We start from the raw sequence: 19,042 nt of genomic DNA, 5'->3' as shown, positions 1-19,042 counted from the left end.
GTGTTTACTGAATAGTTCCCTTTTTTCGAATGCTAGAATCCCAGCCTGAAACGGACACCTAAACATTGAGCGATACTTTTTATTTAGGCCTTAAAATGCCAATTCTAAATATTGCTTTTGACCAGCGGCATCTGAATTAAAGCAATAACTCCTACTGTGGCTTATAGTGGCCCAAGCTCACCTTCACTGCGGGCATTTGTGGTCGGCTGGGGTCCTCGACCCAGTTGAAGGCATCTCATAATTATATGATTCACCACAGCCGCACATTCCACAGTGGATGGGATTGCAGTGCCTGTCGGAAGTGGAAGTCGGTTAAGTAGCTCATTAACTTCAATACGTTTGATTACATTACGTACGGTTTTGTGCGGTGTTCAGGTCAAACAATTTGAGAATTGTGTGTAATGTGCTCTGGCTTTTCCGCCCGCCCTCTTCATCTGATAATTTGCCCGATTCAATTGGCATTTGCAAGTATTTGGGACACGGCTAAGCCACTGAATGCTCACGTATTTGCCATGATTTGGCATTTATGCAGTGGCATTATGTGATTCGAATTCATTTACATTATGCTGCCAGCGGGCGGCTTAGTTACCCACCAAATCCCCAAAAATCTGCACTCGACACCATAGTTAAGTCACAGCAACTTCTAGTTTCATTTAAACTACGAAAACGGGTTGGCTTGATCGACTCGCCTGGCTGCAGTTGACAACTTCCAGTCTGGAAACCCCATATCAACGGTCTAAGCCAGCATGTGGCCTCGGGACTTGAGTTGGCCAGAACTCCTGGCCCTCCCAGTTGGCCTATTGTTGAACAGTCCGCCGTCCGTCGTCTGCCGTCGGCCAACATGTTTGAGTCTCGCTGGCATCAACATTAATTATCCCTGATAGTAATCATGCAATTTGTACGTGAGCCTGAGCCTCAACCGAGCTAGCGCTCCTCCGGCCATCGGCATCCATGCTGCGGTCTTTATTGTGGCATTAACAGCAGCATCCGCATGGCCTGCAGCCCCGGCAGCATCATTACGCTCATTATTGCCGTCAAAGGCGTGCAGGGCGTTCCGCCGGAGGCCACGGGAGCCGTGGAACCTGAGAACCAGGGAGGTGGAGACCAGCCGACCTGGAGGAGTGGCAGTCGGTCTGGAGATCCGGGGACAATGCGCGTTTGATGAATTGCATTAGGACATGTATGTAATTATAATCAATTAACCCGGGTGGGCATATGGTGCCCAGCAATTTAGAGGACAGATGAGTAAGGTAGAGCTTATGGGACTCGATACCTATGCTTTTAAAGGTGTAGTTAATATTTCTAAAGACCGTTTTGTTTGTTTTTCTCCTGTTTTATTTTCTATAATTTTAATAATAATTTGTAGGTCTTTGCAACACTTCCAATGATCATTATATTTCAACTTAATCATCTTGACTTTAATCCCACAGAAACAAACGTTTAAATATGGCTTAAACATGGCTCTCATCACCTAGAATACACCCAAGAAACTCCCATTTCCAAATTGTATCTCGGAAATCTAACCGCAGTCCATTGACAATCCTTGGTGATGGCGACAAGTGACTTTTGGGCTATCAATGACCAAGCCGAGTTGGCAAAGCAAAGAAACCATTCAGCTCAGTGGACAATGCAAACTTTGGGGCCAAACGGGGCGGAAAAGTCGACCCGCTGCAATTTTCGATTAAAATTCCAGTTTGCAATTCAATTAAACACTAATTAAAAGACATTTTTCAGCCAAGCGTTCCCTTTGACAACTTGACTCACTCACTCGCCACTGCCACTGCCACTTTCTCCACTCTCCCCCGGAGAAATGTCCGTTTTGTCTCGGGCTTTTCCCCGGGGATCTGGGGGCTGTCAAAGCGGCAGCGGAAGTTAGGCCACCCACTCGGGATAAGGCGACTCGACAAATGCGCACAAACTGTGATAAATGAAGGCGAATCGAGGGGCCACTAGGTGCAGGAAGATGAAGGACGAGGGTGGGGCGGGTCCTGGCATAATGAATGCCATGGAACAGCCGGCAAGATAAAACACAAGGAAAACGAACCGAAGCAAAGGGAGACAGACAGGAGGCCAAGGAATCAAAGCCAAGTATTTTTTGCTGCATTTCTGCACCGGCTTTTGGCTTTGGCTTTCTCTGTGACAGTGTAAGCGACTGAGTTAATTTCTGGCCATCTCAAAGGTTCACGGAATTTGAGTTCGTTAAAGTAAATTTCATCTCCGCAACTTTTTCGTCCTGTGCCGTCCTCATACTCGTCCTCTCACTATTCCGGGTGGCAACTACTTTGTGGCAAATTGAGAAGGGAAACACAAACAAACCCGGTTAAAAGGCAATAGCGTTTGTCAATTGTATCTCAAGCAGTGGCTGAAAAACTGTGTGTTTTTCTACTTCAGAACTTTTTTTTTGAAAAAATTCACTGAGTAACGTGTCCACTTTAAAGGAGGAGGGCTAAGAGTCTTTAATGAGTTCTTAAATTTGTTTAAGTTTAAAGAGAAATATTATTAATTATTATCAGAAAACTTTAACGAATCTCTTTTAGAAAACTTACATTATGTCTTTCTTATCAGAAATTTAATTTTCAGAAATATTTTTTTTTTTTTTTTGAAGGTATTAAGATAGCGTTAGTCCATCACCCATCCTTTAACCAAATTGTAATAAATTTACTGTAAATCCAAAAGCTAACTTTCTTACTTGCCTTTCAAATCCTAAAAATCGATAATAATTACATCATTCAATATGCTAATTATCAATTTCACTGACTAACAAGCGAACTGCCCCGAATTAATTACCAGAGCTCAGAACTTTGGCTAATTACCCGCTATTTTGCGGCGAATTTTGCAATGCGATACAAAAATGTCGGCCAACTTAGAGCGACTAAGTAGAGCTCGCATCTGAGTGCAGCTCAAAGTCAGGAGCCGTCAAAGGCGGAGCGCTTTCCATTATCCGCTTGGCTGTGCTCGTCAAAGCAAGGAGCGGATGAACTGGCGGATGCAACCTGGCAGGAGGGGGACGATGAAGTGGGCTCGGGGACTCGGGGACTCGGGGACCAGCGCCTTGTCCTGGCCAGAAATATTGGATGGCAATTTGTCGGAAACTGCTTAATTGCATCGCAGCTCAATTTTGCAACCCTTTGCCATTTTCCCCGTTTTTTTGTGCTTTTCGTGCCAAACTTTTTTGCTCTCGACATCGAACCAGCTAAACGCCTGTGTATATCTTCTCATTGACGGCTTAGTTGCATATCATTATGATAAAAGTTCAAATTATTGGCAATTTTTTGTGTTCCCGGCATGGCCAGCACATTTTTTGGCCCTGCCGCGACCTTCAGCCCTTCGAAAGTTTTGTTTTCTTTTGTTGCCCTTCCAATTGCTATTTTTTTACGCGGTGCCTCTCAGCGCACTGAGTCCGGCTAATGCCGTAATCCGATTTGGGATTGGAAATTCATAGAATTTTCATAAAAAAAAGCAAACAAAGGAAAAATGAGAACAAAAAAACATGCACACCAATAATAATTGCCAGGACATGGCAACGGCAACGCAAACATAAAAAAAAACTCCGAGTACGGACGTGATCCTCGATGGGGAAAAATGCGGAAGTGGGTCCGCATAAATTTTGAACTAATTACAATTTCAGTGTCCGGCACATTCCCATGCACTCGCTGCAAACGAACAATCAATGCAAAAACTATAACAATTAAAAATACAAAAGTAAATACTAGAAAAAAACGGGGCAAAGAAGCCACTTTCAAAAAATAAAATGACAGAGCTTACGATTTGGTCAGGTGAGATTTTTAAGTTGCATATTTGGGTACCCTTACTTTAAGTTTCCTTAAATTTTCATTATTACAAAAGTATTTTCTGGTGATAGCATCCTAGTTTTGGAATTTGCATCTTAACAAAATTAGAGATTCTTTATATTGATAGTTGAAAAGTAATCTTATTTATTTTTATTTACAAAATTTTACATTTACAAAATCGATTCTTATAACCAGCATTCTAGGGTATATCAAACACAGGGAATCACGGAAAGATTACAATTTTTGGGGAGTACCCTTAATGGCTGGACTTGGTCCATGAACCCACACATTTCGATAGGGGAAGGAAGTCCTGCAGCTTTGTGTGTGCGTTTGGGCTTTTGGCTTTATGCTGTTAAACCCATTTGGTGGGCCGAATGCCGTCTGCTCGACCACAGTGGAAACTCATTAATTTATTCTTCGTTTCGTTTGTTGAACTTAAAATAACAGCGTTAATCCGCTTAGCGCTGCCATTCAACTAAAAACAACGCCGAGAACAACAGCTGGTGAAGGCTTTTCGTCTGGCTCAATCACTTGGTACACTTAAAAAAAAAAGTTAGTTTAAAGGCAAAAGATAAATAAAATGTTAGTCTCTCCTGGCTTCATTGAATTGTAGAACAACTTATGTATTTAACTTATTTATAGCTTATCTACCTCAGCTTTTTTAAGTGCCTTGTTGTATAGTTGTACTGCCATCTCTTTCGCTGACTATATTCCCGTCTCTTTCGCGGGCGGTGTTTCAGCATTCAGTGAACTGCGGTTTCCACTGGCAATGACGATGGCGATGGGGATGGGGATGGGGATGGCTATGACGATGACAGTGACAATGTCGCGCCGCCTACAAACAAAATGAATTAAGGAGACCGCAATGACATAGTTACAGTGGCAAACTCTGACACACTCACACCGAGGACTTATCCATAAGTGTGTGTGTGTGTGTGTGTGTGTTAGCTCTCAAGTTTTAAGCTGACTTCAAGTTGTTGGCGAACTCCGGGACAAGAAGTCAAGTAATGACCCGAAAGCCAATGGAGGAAGCACTTGGCAGTGGATTCAACTCGCAAATGCAAGTAAAACTTTAATCCTTCGAAAATAAATTTCCGGAAATTCGTTACCTTTCTTAATATCAATACTGTGTTTCTCAAAGAGCTCGAACTATTGAGCCCAGGGATCCACGTTTCGGAGGTTTGCTCTTATACAAAGCTATAAACAAATCTGGTTGGACCCACACAAGCAGTTCTATATATAAACACATATACATACATACATATGACTATATATATATCTTGGCATCACCTTTGTTTTGGGTCTGCCGAACAACTCAATGCGCATAATTTCATTTTTTCTCCACTTTCATGGGGGATTCGAAGGCCAGACTCTTGGGTCTCCTAAGACAATCGAAATTCGATAATATTCGTGTGGGAAAAAAGAAAATAACAGCAAGGAAGCGATGGGGCTGTAACCAAAGAAAGTGCCGCAGGACACACAAACGGGTCAGCAAAAGGAGCAAGCCGGGTGCCTGAGCGAAAGCCCATCAAAATAAACTACAGCTTAGCTTTGAAATTCGATGACAGAAGGGGAAGATGTGGAGCCTGGAGGATGCGCAATACAGAGTAAAAAAACAATGAAAATGCCCCGAATGCATGCTAAATAGAGAATTTACGTAAATGGATTTCTAGGCATTTTCGCATTTTAGCCTGGGAATTGAATATAAACTTTGTCCGTCTCGCTCTCCCTCTCTCTCCCTCTGTCGTCTGTCTGTCTGTCCCTGTCTCTGAGCTTGTGTCCTTTTCTGTCCATCGCAAACCGACATGTGAGTGCGAGTGTGTGGGTGTGCGGGTGTGCGATGCGTGTGCGTGTGGTGTACCAACATTAATAGGATAAGTTTAGGCAAAGATTTCGTTTTATTATGTGCAAATTTATGAAAGCCTTTAGGCCAGGACCCTAGCATTTTAATCGTTGCTCCTTGCTGAAGGCCCAGGCATTTATGTACTTATATACCCTGCCGGCAGCCCTCTGCTCTGCGATCCGGCCACTTTGCCAGCCAGTGGGCTGTGGTGAAGGAATAATTGGATATCCTTGTTACTTATTTACAGTCCTTCTCGGCACTGCACTGCAACTGCCCCACTCTGACAGCTCCGACTCGGACTTGGACTCTTGGATTTGGTCTCGGACTAGCAGCTCCGAGGGCTGCGACTGACGTTGACGTTAGCTTGTTAGCTTTTCAAAATGCTTTAAGTGCTGCAAAGTATCCATGGCAATGGAGCAAGCTGGGCCGTAAATGTTTCACTAGATGGTCGTTTTACATTTCCTGCCAGGCAACCATTTTATACACTATGCATTACTGTCTACTCATGGGAAATAATGTTGTGTCTATAATGTTTTTTATTTGGAATAAACTTGAATGATTTGCAATGTTTTTTTATTTTAAGCAACAACTTATCTAAAATTAAGTTATCTTGAATGGTTTGTTTGTGATCTATTGAAAGTAAGGATTGGTCCCATTACTAAAGTATAAATTATACTGGACCACTACTAATATTTTCATTAGGGGTCATTAGTTTATTCTGCATATATTTCTTTTATCATTAAGAAGCCCAATTATCATCAATTTTTTTAAAGGTAATTCAGTTTGAGTTCTATACCTTGTGGTACCCTTTCCATATTCCCCATCACCTTTCCCAATAGCAAACATCTGTTGACTTTATTTATTATCCTGTGCCATCCACTGGGTCAATGATACGTGCCTCGGGCAGTGTGTCTTCCAATGCACTGTAAAATTCAGTTGATTGCTTCCCATGTTTGTATCCTCGTTTCCTCGTGCCGTCCACACCCGCTGCAGAAATCCGGCAGGATGACAAACAAAGACGGCAATTCCAGATATTTTTTCACCAACTCGCTGTGCTTCCGTGTTTAGCAGTTCTCGGCTTCCGCTGTTGCTTCACTTGCTCCCTGCTGCTCCTCGGAATGCTCCTCCGCACCCACACCCACACTATTCCGATGCGCTTTTCCAGCCCGCAGGATGTTGGCTGGGGACGAAGACGAGGTCGTTCAGCAGGGGCGACAATCTCAAATGGGAATTAGCGCGGTCTGTAATAAGGATCGCCGACGCAATCGCCGGGCGCACAATCATTGGCCTGTGTAAACCTGCACTTAGCGTGGTCATCGGTCCGCATGTACTGCGAGTCCTGCGAGTCCTGCATCCTGCGGATACGCCACTGTGCATCCCAGCTGGGCGCAAATGGTGGCACGCTTTGTGGGGCTTTCGCCTCGCCGGCTAATTCCCAAATGGATGTTTAGTGTAAGTCGACCCACTTCGCCCCATTCCTTTTACAGGGTACTCGAGGCACTAAGAGACTTACTAAGCTCGCGGAATGATTTTAAAAACCAATGCATTACTTATGCTTCGGCGTATTAAGGTGGATTATCAAAATGTGGTAACTTAATAGGACGAATAAAATTTAAAAATGAGTACTTAAATGATTACATGGGCCCAATGTTTTTGTCTTAAAATTCATTTAGTGCTACAAAACCTTATAAAAACAGTGTTTATTTTCTAGCTAAAAATAATTTATTTTATAGCCATAAATCACTTATGCAGAATATGATGTAAGATGGAATGTATATAGTAAGGGGTAGTTTGGACAGTTATTTCATTGGTTCTATAAAGGTAAAGTATTCAATCATTAAGAATATTTACTTTAATTTTATTAGCTTTTGGTCTGAAATTGCCTTCTGATTCCTCTATTGACCAAGACCAACAATAGAATACTGGGTATCCCACTGTTGGATCACTTTCTCCCAACCTTCTTAGGTGTCTCCACGCGGGCATCCCTGTCGCCAGTCGCCATTGTTCGCAGCTTTAGCCGCGTCCTCTTTATGTTTTGCTTAATTTCTCTTTCTCTTTTGCTTCCTTTTGTTTTTGTGGCGGCTTTGGGTCCAGTCTTGGATCCAGCGTAATTACGTTGCTTGTTATTGTTGACAAAGTCGCCATCGCCATCGCTATCCCCGTGACCATTCCCAACGCCATCGCCATCGCCATCGAGTCCCTCCTTCACAGATTTAGAGTCCCAACTCGAGTCGCACATTGTTGCTTATTTCTGCTTAAAACTTAATGACACTTTTAGTTAATTATCGCGGTGGATTTGCAAAATTAAGCGATTCGGGCATAATTACAAGGGATTATGTGGCCAGATTTTTTCCACTCCTCCTTTTAAGCTCTCGACCGCAGTGGTTGAAGGACCTGGGACAGCAGATTTCCACTTTGATGGCGCATAAATTAATTCTGCCTTTTCGGTTAAACACAATTTGCCATTTATTTAAAAGGTTTGTTTTTAAAGTAGCTTGACTCTAAATATTTTACCACACCTTGGCCCTTTAACATTTTCCTTTCTTCGTCCTTTTTCTTGGCCAGTGCAGCACGGCCAACTTGAGCAAATAATTTGTGCGTTAAGCTTAACGCAAACCCACACAAAAAAGAGAAAACCTGAAACCGCAGGAGAAACTTTTTAGACAACAATTTCGCAAAACTTTTCACAAGTGCTGCAAGTCGTACCTCCGGCAGAGGAGAAGAAGGATGTTGGCAAAAATGCCGAATGTCGATGTGGATGTGGATGTGGCTGCAGATGCGGATGAGAATGCGGCAACTTGTATTTGCCCACTTAGACAACGAACGAGTTAAAATTTATAGGTATTTCGGCCAAAATCTCGCCGAGTATAAACCACTTAGGCTGGGGCCCCGAAAGTGGGCTTGGCCAGCCACTTTTCGAGCATTCTCTTACCTCGAAGCAGCAGCACTGTTGGCTGCCGCTGCACTCGCAGCGCATAAATCAGCCATGAAGAGCAGCCATGTGGCAGGACCCCGGCTCACGCGTATGTGGTTATGTGAGTGTCCACGTCCGTGTTACCAAAAGGCAGGTGGCACAGTCGAAATGGTTCTTAAGACTGCCGAGATATGCTTAAATGCAGGTGCGTGCCGTTGCAGCACTTCCATACCCAGTGATTTTGCTTCAGGATAAGTGAAGGTTATAAGTGACGGTTAACTTTCTCTGCAAGCGTATTGAAACATGATATCAAAACTAAGTTGAGTTTTTCGGAATATAGGAACATTAATTGAACATAGTTATTATATATCTCTAAAAGCATTGAAGCTGAGTTACTCTAGATCTGTTAAATATTAAAATAAAAATGATATATTTTCATATTATATTCAATTGCACGCAATACGATCCAAAAACCAATCTTGCCGTCTTACAAAAAGCACCTTTTTAAAGCAGCTACCTGTACCGCATCTCTCGGACCGTCTTAAACTTTTTGTTTTAAGTAAAACTTTGCATGTATTTCAGTGTGCTCACTTCTCACTACATTGCCTTTTAAGCGGAAATATTGAAGGCAAACTATAAATATAGCGAATAACAATAAATTGTGAGAACCAACAAACAAACAACAGCAACATACAAAGGTCCTGGGACCAGGAGAGCACTTACCCGTAGGCTTCAGGCCAACATAAAGAAGATTTCATTTAATTTCTGTGGTCATCCAGCTGGAGTGGTCTGGCTCGCCTTTTCGAGTGCTCGAGTGGCGGGAAAAAATCAGCATAGAACTGCATCGAAAGGGGTGGCCAAAATGGGGTAACAGGTTGAGCGGAAGGTAGTGCGGGGGGACCTGTAAGTGGATCCAGATCCAACATGAGTTGCATTTGCATACAAAGAGCTTTAACTGTTCTTCTGCCGTTGTCATTTCTTTATTGCACTCCTGCCCCACTGAAAGGATACCGCACACACACCCGCACATGCATGCATGTCCAGCCGCTTATGCATACAACTTTGTCATGTATGTGTGGGATGACAGGCTATTTAATAGTTACCTGTTCTGCTTCTCATCTTCCGCAATGAAGTTTACGAAACTTCCGAAGAATAGCTTTTAAATGTGCTTGGGAGGAATTTCTGAATGCGGTCTGGCTCTGTGGATGCGATTATGTTACGCAAACAAAGCATAAACCACTTTTAGTTGGTAACATCGACGAATGTTGCATTTTCGTAGCATACTTTTTGGCTTACTCGAGTGTGTGGATCAGAGCGAGCCACTGCACTAATGTTTAACTAGCGATTTAAACATGAACTTCACCTAACTTCACTATAATATATATACTGTGTTGTAGGTAATTCAATTCTTGTTCATTTGAATGTAATTTGAATCTGTATTATGAATTATTTAAATCCTCCATCCAGTTGTTATATTTGTAGCATCACCAACCAGAAGCTGTGTAGTCATAATCATATAGACTAAGCGTATTAATTTTAATCGATCGAGTATCTGGATCAGTATTCATGGGAAGCGTTAAGATCCTATCTGTAACCGGAAATTAAGCTGGGCTTGAAATTTTCCCTGGCTCGACTTTATCCCGGGAAGTTGACAACTTGAGCGGATTTTTCGGGGGAACAGCATAGTTAACAGCTGCGACAGATTCCTTTGAGCCCCTGTCCTGAGCCCAATGGACATCCGGCGCTGGTTTAATAATTTAATTTTTCACCACCCGCTTTTTTTCTTTTTCGGTGCACCCAACTTGGCCATGAATTCATCGGCATCCATTGGCAGCAGCTATATACTATTTATACAGGCGGGCTGCTGCCCGTGGATAGAGCCGGTTCCGACTGGTCCTGGCTCTGACCGAGAGCATTGAGGCCCAGCCAAGCAGAAACTTGGCAAACAAAACCGGATGCGTGGGCAAAGGAACTGGGGGACGGCTTCAAGTTTAAGTTGCCCGGAAATTGTCTGTTGTAGCGATATCCTGCAACGTTTTTATATTCGCGTTATGAACTTGTGCCCGTCCGGGAATTTCTGTGCGTGTGTTTGAGTTTGGATGGATTAATAGCAGCAACGTCTGCCGCACGCGCTGACCCCAATGGAAGCTCCTCGTTCCTGAATGCGCCTCCTGCCCCGGCCACTTCCTTACCTTTGGCTTCATCATGGTCATCATAATTTTCTCCACTTTTTTCCCAACTCTGCTGGTGTCTTTTAGCTTTGTCCGTTTGTTTGTTTGTTTCGTTTTTCCCTCCTTTCACCGTGTGCGTGTCTTGCGAAAGTTTTAATTAATTTTCATATTTTGCGCAGGGGAAGTGTCCGAGTGAGACGATGCGGCCAAATGCCCTGGGGCGTTTTCCGAAAGCGAAATTTCCCTTTTGGCCAGCGAGAACTGGACAGGTTCATCCGAGCCTTGAGCTATTTCAGTTTGTGCAACGATAAGTAGGGTAATCGAACAAATGCAATTTTTTAGGGACATTGAATCATAAGATAAGAATTTTGTAATGTAACTGTTGTACAAAATGAACTACCAATAATTTAAGAGATCTCTTTACTCATTTTAATTTGATTGATATAATTGGTTAATAGTTTGTTTCTGATTAAGGGGTTTTGCACGATGCCTTAAATAGAAAAGCAATCTTTAGAAAGCTAAAACTGTTTTTTAAGTGGAGAAACTGCCAACGTGTGGTTACTTATTTTTATGCAACTCTGACTCTGCCCGGAATTTGGTTAGCAGCTTCCCAGGAACGTGCTCATCCTCTCAAGAGCTGCTGAAATTGCTGCCAACAATGGTGAAATCTAGCAGAGCAAAACGGATGTTCATTTGGCATTTGGCTCCCACACACACTTTCCGGATGCCAACGGCCAAGGAATGTTTCCGGAATTATTTATCGAAGCGAATGCAGCCGAGGTGCACATTAAATGTCAAAATTTATAAGCACAACGCACTGACTCCGAAAACTCTTTGCGTTTGCCTGCTGCGTTACTGTTGTCGTCGAGGTGCACTTTATGACGTCTCCTTAGCCGCATTTGGGATTTGGCTGGGTCGTCGTGAAAGGGCCCATCTAGGTTAGTCGTTCGGTTGGCTGGACAGCTTTATCTGCGGCAAAAGTGGCTGGATATTTCAGGGTGGAGAGCGGAGATGCAGTGCACACACATTTTTGGCTTCTATTTTACAGCTAGCTGCACAGTGGGCATGCACTTGAAGGTGTGTTGCGATTTCTTAACCATTTTCTACAAATTGGAATTAACCACTTTTAATTGTGTGCCCTCGAATATGTAAACAGCAATGTTTATAATTTCTTCATGAAGCTTGCTAGATCTTATATTGCACAGATATCCAACAGCATATTTAAAGAAAATTCGAATTGTTCTTATAAACACCATTCTTTGCTCCATCACAGCGTGTGACAACAGTTTTATTATTAATTTCTTGCAATCAATTTTCAGACCATCTTCGTTCGATTTCATTGGATTTGAACTTGGAACGGGTGTTTGCGGCTGGAATTCGTTTCCACGCGGGACCTCAGCGGCATTTCCATTTTTCATCCCTCACACTTGTCTTGCTGCGATGATCGCAGCGCTTTTGTCGTCATCAGACGGGCATCCTCGTCCTCATCGCCAACCCATTCGCATCCCAAAGTCGCTGCTGGCCATTGTCGTTCATCCTGCGTCCTTATCGTTCAGACTCTTGCAAGCCGCCGCTGACTCTAAATAATCCTTTCCATGCGACACAAAAAATAAAGGAACACACACAGAACAGTGGCAGCCGCCGCAGATGAGACGATTTCGCCGGCGGAGGGGCATTGCGAGAGGGGGCTGTAAAATCCAAGTTAGTGCGCATAAATCAAGCCTTTAAAACGTGCCTCGCAACCGAAATGTCCGCCAAGGAAGGATGCAACCCACCGCCGCCCACCGCCACCCACGGGTCCACCCACCATCACCGCCCACCACCACCCACGCCGCAGCTGCTCCACTCTTCCGTAGCCACAACGTCGTCGCAGCCATCGACGTTGCCCCAGAAGTTGTGGTGGTTCAGTTTTCCGTATGCAATTTTATGCAACTGTGGCACATCCGCCTCTTTTTCCATGTAATAGCCGTCCTTCCATGCCCGACCCGAATGAGATACCCACCCACCCAGCCTGCGGTCGCATGTCTGAAATTGTTTACAACTGCATAAAATTTATAATCTTGAAGAATTTATATATTTATTTATTCCGAGCCGTTCATTACTGAGCAGGAGGAGCAGGGGCACCAAATCGGGAAGATTCAACGTATGGATTGCAGGGCGTTGGGCGTAGGAGTAGCAAGCCAGCAAATTTAGACGCCGCAATTTTGTTAATTGAATATTTTTCAGCGCTAGAAATCATAAAGCCTGCCAAATTAAATAAGGATTTGCTCACGAAGATATGATTTTATTTCTTGATTTGCCGTAATTATTACTGAAGCGTTTGCAATATTCAGACAAAGCTCCGCCCTCTCAGGGCTTAAATTTTAATTAAATTTCGATTGCGCATTGCCGGGGGAATTGCAAACAGTGCTCTGATGAATAACAAAAATAATTACAAATATCAATTCAAAGCAAACAAATTGCCAAAAAGTCGAACAACACGCAACATCAACACATCTTAGGTGTAAATCCAATAGTAATTGAATTTCTTTGAAAAGGTTCAAATGAAATTGACAATTTCCATAAGCACTCGAAAGTCAGTTATTTGAATTCAATTAAAAAAAAATAGTGTTAGCTTATAGTGTCCAAATCACATATCAAATGGCCAGATATCAATGACCCTTTACACATTCGAGACAACAAACCAACCAACCAACTGTTAGCTGTGAAAATGCAGTGAAATTGCAAGAAGTGGTAGGAAAAGTGCTTCAAAATTTTGGCCTCAACTTACCCCTTTCACTTCCTCGCCGACTCCGAATGCAGTGGAGCATGTTTGCAGTTCGTTTGGATCATTTCCATGACGAAAGCGAAAGTGAAGACAAATGAAAGTCGTGCGAGGGAATACATTAAAATGAGACTTCCTTTGACCGGGTCGGAAGTGAAAGCTCGCTCCCTGCATTATAAATATTCAGTGCAGTGAACTTATATATCTGGATCCATAACATTTCGCAGCCCTAAGGACTCAAGAAATGTAGGTGAAATGCGAATTGTGAGGTTGGAGTTTAAGGGAGTGTTTTTGCATATCAATGCGGATTTAGGAGGTCGATGGCAGTGCTTCCTATCGTAAATAGTACATATGTATATATTTGGTCGGAATCATATAGTAGTATCCTAGCTGGCTTTGTCCGTTCATCTGTCCGTATAAATGGAAACTACATCTAAGCTAGAACGTTAGGATTAGGCAGATCAATTCCCATTTCTATAAGTATGCTAAACAATTTTTAAAATGGCCCTGTTATTTATTAACTTTGATATATTTTTTCATAGTCCCTGACTCGATGCACCGCACGCATCCTTTTGTTAAATCCATTTGCACCTGGCTGACTTTTTACTTTGTCGAATTTATCGACCCACGAATCCATCCGTGGAGCGGCCAAACATTTGCATCTATCATTACTCCGGCTGGGTCAAGCGGGCGGTGCTGGGTGCTCTGGATCGAATCGTTTTTATGGAATCATAAAAATAATTAATTGATATACAAGTATGCGTGCTGGCGTAATTGCCCGACCAGTGGGAGTGCGAGGGCAAAGTGCGGAGATAAAGAGCACCGGGAATACGAACAAAAATATGCAAGGGGATGCGTAATGAAAGCATTGCAATTTTTCAGCTTTTTGCCGCCACTTTACCCCATAATCCCCCAAGAGGCCAAGGCCACTGGAACCGCGTTCGAGAACGGATGCGGATGCGGATTCGGATCCGTGTTCGTGGTCCGGGGCCCGTTACGGATATTACGTAATGAAAGTTAACAATTACGCCCCGTGCGTGGGCTTCAATTAAATTTTTGAGTTGTGGCCGTTTTTATTGTAACTGATAATAGCATTGTAATGACACTCGGACACCCCGTCCAGTCCTGCGTCTCCAGGTCGCCACATGGAGTTAAGCGGGCATCCCCGTCGTTGCTGCAGTCCAGCATTTTCATTATCCCATTGTGTGGCATGTGAATGCGGACGGTTGCGGGGTCGGCCAGGCCATATTGAATCGCATGTGGCGTGAAATTGCCGAAATCGGGCAAACAAAAATCTCAGAAATGTTCAGCGTTAATGGCTGTGAGATCGATTTGGAGCAGCATCTCCATACCCAGCCGTAAATGGCGTGGATTTAAATTAGCGCCGAGGGGAATTGGGCGAATGTGGATTCGATCCACCGCAACCACCAGTTGAGGATTGGCTGGCAACCATGGGTGACGCATTTCCGCTGGGCATGAGGCTGTTATCAACAATTAATTAAATAAAGGCCCGATCATTAGGCCACGATTTGTGGGGCGTTTCCGCTTCCGCAAAGAGCTGACCCCAACACCCACGTTACTGGAATATTCCGCACACATACACACACATGTAGCACTTCATCCAAAAGGCAGGATTTGGCCACAGTTCGGGCGGATAGGTTCAAAACTCCGGCAATTCACACTCAGATCAAAATATTGTAATAATATTATATATAATTATTGTTAATTGCTTATAATTAGCAATTTGTTTTAGAGTGCAGCATATAGAAATGCTTTTAAAAACAAAGAAGGAAGATAGCTTGAACGTATCTACGCATATATATCATCGGACAGTTATCAAAATGAAAAGATTCTATGAATATGAAGCAATTAGTCCATTTTTTTATGTTTAATAAATATATTAGCTACTCGAAGAGAAGAAGGATATACTATATTCATTGTAAAATATTGAAGAATGCGTTTCCGATCCTGTAAATAATATATATATTGTATATATATTCATGATCAGGATCACTAGCCGAGTCGATGCTCCTAAGGATGTAAAATAATGATGTTCGTAGGCACCAAATGAAGGAAATTCATAAAGCTAAGTCTAATTGGACGCTAATACTTATATTGAAATCTTTTAAACTATCAACAAAATTCTGGCCTCTGTAACTTGCTTTAAATATCTCAAATTGTTTTGCATTCCGTACAAATCGTAATAATTATCACCGCACCGACTTTTTTAAGCACAGAAGAACAATAATTTATTCTGCGTGTACCACAATAGGTGGCAATGAGTACCCCCACATGCACATCGCCTCCGGTCGGACATGGTTGCCTCCTGATGGCGGGGGCATCGGTTGTGTTTGCTGCTGCTGCTCCTCCGGCTGCTGCGTTTCTTGGTGGCCGTGCCATATCATCATTATTGTTGTTACTGCCGACTGTGATTTGTTGGCATCGTTACTGTTGTCGCTCTCAGCAAACTGGGCATAAATCGTGCACACCTACATTATGCTGCGATAAATCTGTAATGACCAGAACAGACCAACCGACCTACCAACCGACCAACCATCCAGCCAACCGAGACCATATAGCCATCCAAACAACTGGACAGCACGAGTAGGTCATGTGAGTGTGCGCTCAAGTTAATTTGCGTGTGTTTAAATGTGCGTAATTATTGTTTATCTACCATGCCATACAATTTAACCGCAGTAGGGGTTTTTATATCAATTGCAATCTATGGAAGTATTTCAAATGAACAGGAGTACAAGCCAATTAAGAGGCGAGTATCAGTGTGTTTGGCTGCAAAGAGGAATGATGTTATTTTATCGGAAGTTGTGTGGCACAATAACGAGCATTGAACTAAGTCAGAGTTCAACCAGTTTGTTTTTAAATCGAGAGAACTTATACATAAATACAGGTACTTTAGTGTCAAATCATATGTTATGGTATAAAAGCTTGAGTAATTAAATTTGACTCCAAGTAGATGAGAAACCAAGGCTCAGTTGACGTTCGCTTTACCTTATCTTATCAAAGGGAAACTTTCGTTCTCAAGCACAAACAACTTGAGTGCAAAATGCGCCTGCAATAAAATTAGTATGAACATGCAACAAATTTACAGAAATATTCTGCTTAAATCATTTGTATAATTTCATTCCCATTTCCCCGATGGCAGGCTCCCATTCCTTGAGTGGCATGTGAAACTTTCACCTTTGCTGGTTGCTGCGGGTGAGTTGTGAATTCTGAGGGGCGTGGCATTCGCCAGCCTCGCAGTCAGTTTGGAGTAATTAAGTTAATTTGTCTTGGACGTCGGCCCAGAGATTTCAACTTTTTCATCATGTCCATGTTAGCAGGCGTACGTTGATTGCGCTGCACATTAATTTAACCATTTCATTCTGTCATTTTATTACGCGAGCGGCTGGCAGGGGCTCCAAGTACTACCCCCTATCAATTGCAACTTTAATAAACTCTTTGCTCAAATTATATTTACGAGGGTCACAAAGTGCGGAAAAATTGACGCGGAGTGGTGTGGCTTGGGAAAAGGCAGCTTGGTAGGCAGCATATTTCGCCAATGTGCCCAAGAAGATACGCTGCCATGTCTGTCACTGTTCAAGTGCACTGAAAACATTTCTAGACAGTTACACATTGAACAAATTTAGTATATGTTGATGGCTTTACTACCTTTCATATTCCATTCTTAATTATTTTTTATATACTTTATATTCCACCAATTTATATTATATGCATATATTCAATAACTTGCTTATCTAGTTATTAAATTGAAATGAGTCTAAACTCTACAATTTTTGCTACTCCTTTCTTTTTTTCTCTGTAAATATGGGGCACCATTAAGCTCAATTTTGATACTTAAAACTTTGCGGCATTGCTGCTTGTGGCAGCAGCAGCAGCAGCAACATCCGCAGCTGCAGCTGCAACTCCAACTACGACAGCGACTGCAACTCGCGCCCAGCGAAAGGCGACGTAATTTTTAATAGTTTCGCAATTAAATCGTAAAATTTAACAACTTTGCGCACTTCTTAACAAAATTGCGCAGCCAGCGAAACTGACACTGATGCATTTCCGGTTAGCCAGCAGGACTAAGGGGAAGTGGAGGGGGTAAGCGACGTAGGGAGTGGCAAACTGCATTGCGCTTAATGAGAAAATTTCGCCCGAAAAACTTTTTTACCCCACGCGCTTTTCATGCTGTTTGCGTTGATGCGTTGTTTGCTTGTTTGTTTGTTGCTGCCGCTGCTCAACTTGCAACTTGCAACTTTCGCTTTCATATCTTTATTTTCGAATTACTTTGCTGCTACTACGCTTACGTATTTTTAAACAAGCACCACATTAATTATTTTACTCTAACAAAACACTGAAGAAACTTGTAGTTGCACACTGTTCATGAATCGAATTGAAAGTTAACATCGAAAGTAGCAGGAAAATGAGACGTTTATATTTTACTAACTAATTATCGTTAAATAGATATTAGTTTTTTTAGCGGATTTGATAATATTTTCAATTTAACGGTTATTTGCTCGCAGTAAGCATTGTTACGCTTATCAGAATTAGTCTGAAAGGAACAAAGTCCATATGTAGAAACTAAGTAACGGGGGCACCCGCTGAAAAGTCCAAGAAAATGAGCCAAATCAGCGAACTAACCCACATAAGCCGCATAAGCCAAACCAATCAGTCGGACGGAAGTGATGAGGATCGGCTTCGCCGTGCGAATTTTCCGGTTTACCCAAAACCGCTACCAGATCGAGATTTGAGCTACAAAGTTGATGAAAATGAGTTCACAATGGTGGAGAAGGCTGCCTTGCGAAATGCCTGGCGTTTAATTGAGCCATTTCAGCGCCGATTTGGCAAGGATAATTTCTACAGGTATGCTATAATGATTTGAGTTACTAGCTCACCTCTCATTTGAGCAACCTAGATTCCTTACGAGCAACGAGGATCTCATAAACTTCTTCAGGAAAGACGGAAAGATTAACCTAAGCAAGCTGCACGGGCATGCCATGGCAATGATGAAGCTGATGTCAAGGCTGGTCCAAACACTGGATTGCAATCTAACCTTCCGCTTGGCCTTGGATGAGAATCTTCCCACACATCTGAAGAATGGCATCGATCCCGAGTACATGAGGGTAAGTACTTTTGTTTAAAGCCCTAAAGCACTTTCAGTAAAATCAGGAAATTAAATTTAAAAGTAAATACTTGCCAGTATGATGGATTTATACTTTTGTTTCAATGTTTCCTTCTTTTCCTTAAATTAAATTTAAGATGCTGGCCACCGCACTGAAGAGATATATCCTTGAGTCTTCCGTTATCGAAAATCACAACTCCTGTTCACTCAGCAATGGTCTGTCCCGTCTGGTGGAGATCGTCGGGGAGTATGCCGTTGTGGATGTGGCCAGAAAAAGAGCCATGTCCACTGCCCTCAGGACAACTGTGGGCGATGCTGGCAATCGCATGGTCAAGGTTGCTCTAGGCACTTAAACGGGAACAAAAATAATGCAAATACCTATATTGTACAAACATAGCTTGAAGCAAAAATAAAATTAAATTGTGAATTAGAACTTA

At 42.6% G+C, this 19,042-nt stretch overlaps 1 protein-coding gene across 4 annotated transcripts; it reads left to right on the top strand.

Moving 5' to 3' along the window:
* The first annotated feature begins 16,252 nt into the window (after positions 1 to 16,252).
* LOC6614130 lies at positions 16,253 to 19,042 on the top strand. 4 transcript variants are annotated; one of them, XM_032722597.1, is made up of 6 exons: positions 16,258 to 16,388; positions 16,455 to 16,564; positions 16,644 to 16,696; positions 18,007 to 18,346; positions 18,399 to 18,606; positions 18,743 to 19,042. In XM_032722597.1, exons 4-6 carry the CDS (start codon positions 18,102 to 18,104, stop codon positions 18,956 to 18,958), a joined length of 669 nt encoding a protein of 222 aa, XP_032578488.1. In that variant the 5' UTR covers positions 16,258 to 16,388; positions 16,455 to 16,564; positions 16,644 to 16,696; positions 18,007 to 18,101; the 3' UTR covers positions 18,959 to 19,042. The 4 variants fall into 4 exon arrangements, with proteins under 4 accessions (XP_002038583.1, XP_032578488.1, XP_032578487.1 ...); XM_002038547.2 differs by having other exon boundaries at positions 16,253 to 16,388; positions 16,644 to 18,346; positions 18,438 to 18,606; XM_032722596.1 differs by having other exon boundaries at positions 16,644 to 18,346.

The sequence above is a fragment of the Drosophila sechellia genome, chromosome 3R (genome assembly GCF_004382195.2).
Source record: "Drosophila sechellia strain sech25 chromosome 3R, ASM438219v1, whole genome shotgun sequence".
In the NCBI taxonomy this organism is placed as follows: domain Eukaryota; kingdom Metazoa; phylum Arthropoda; class Insecta; order Diptera; family Drosophilidae; genus Drosophila; species Drosophila sechellia.
This window is presented reverse-complemented; position numbering and strand designations above follow the sequence as displayed.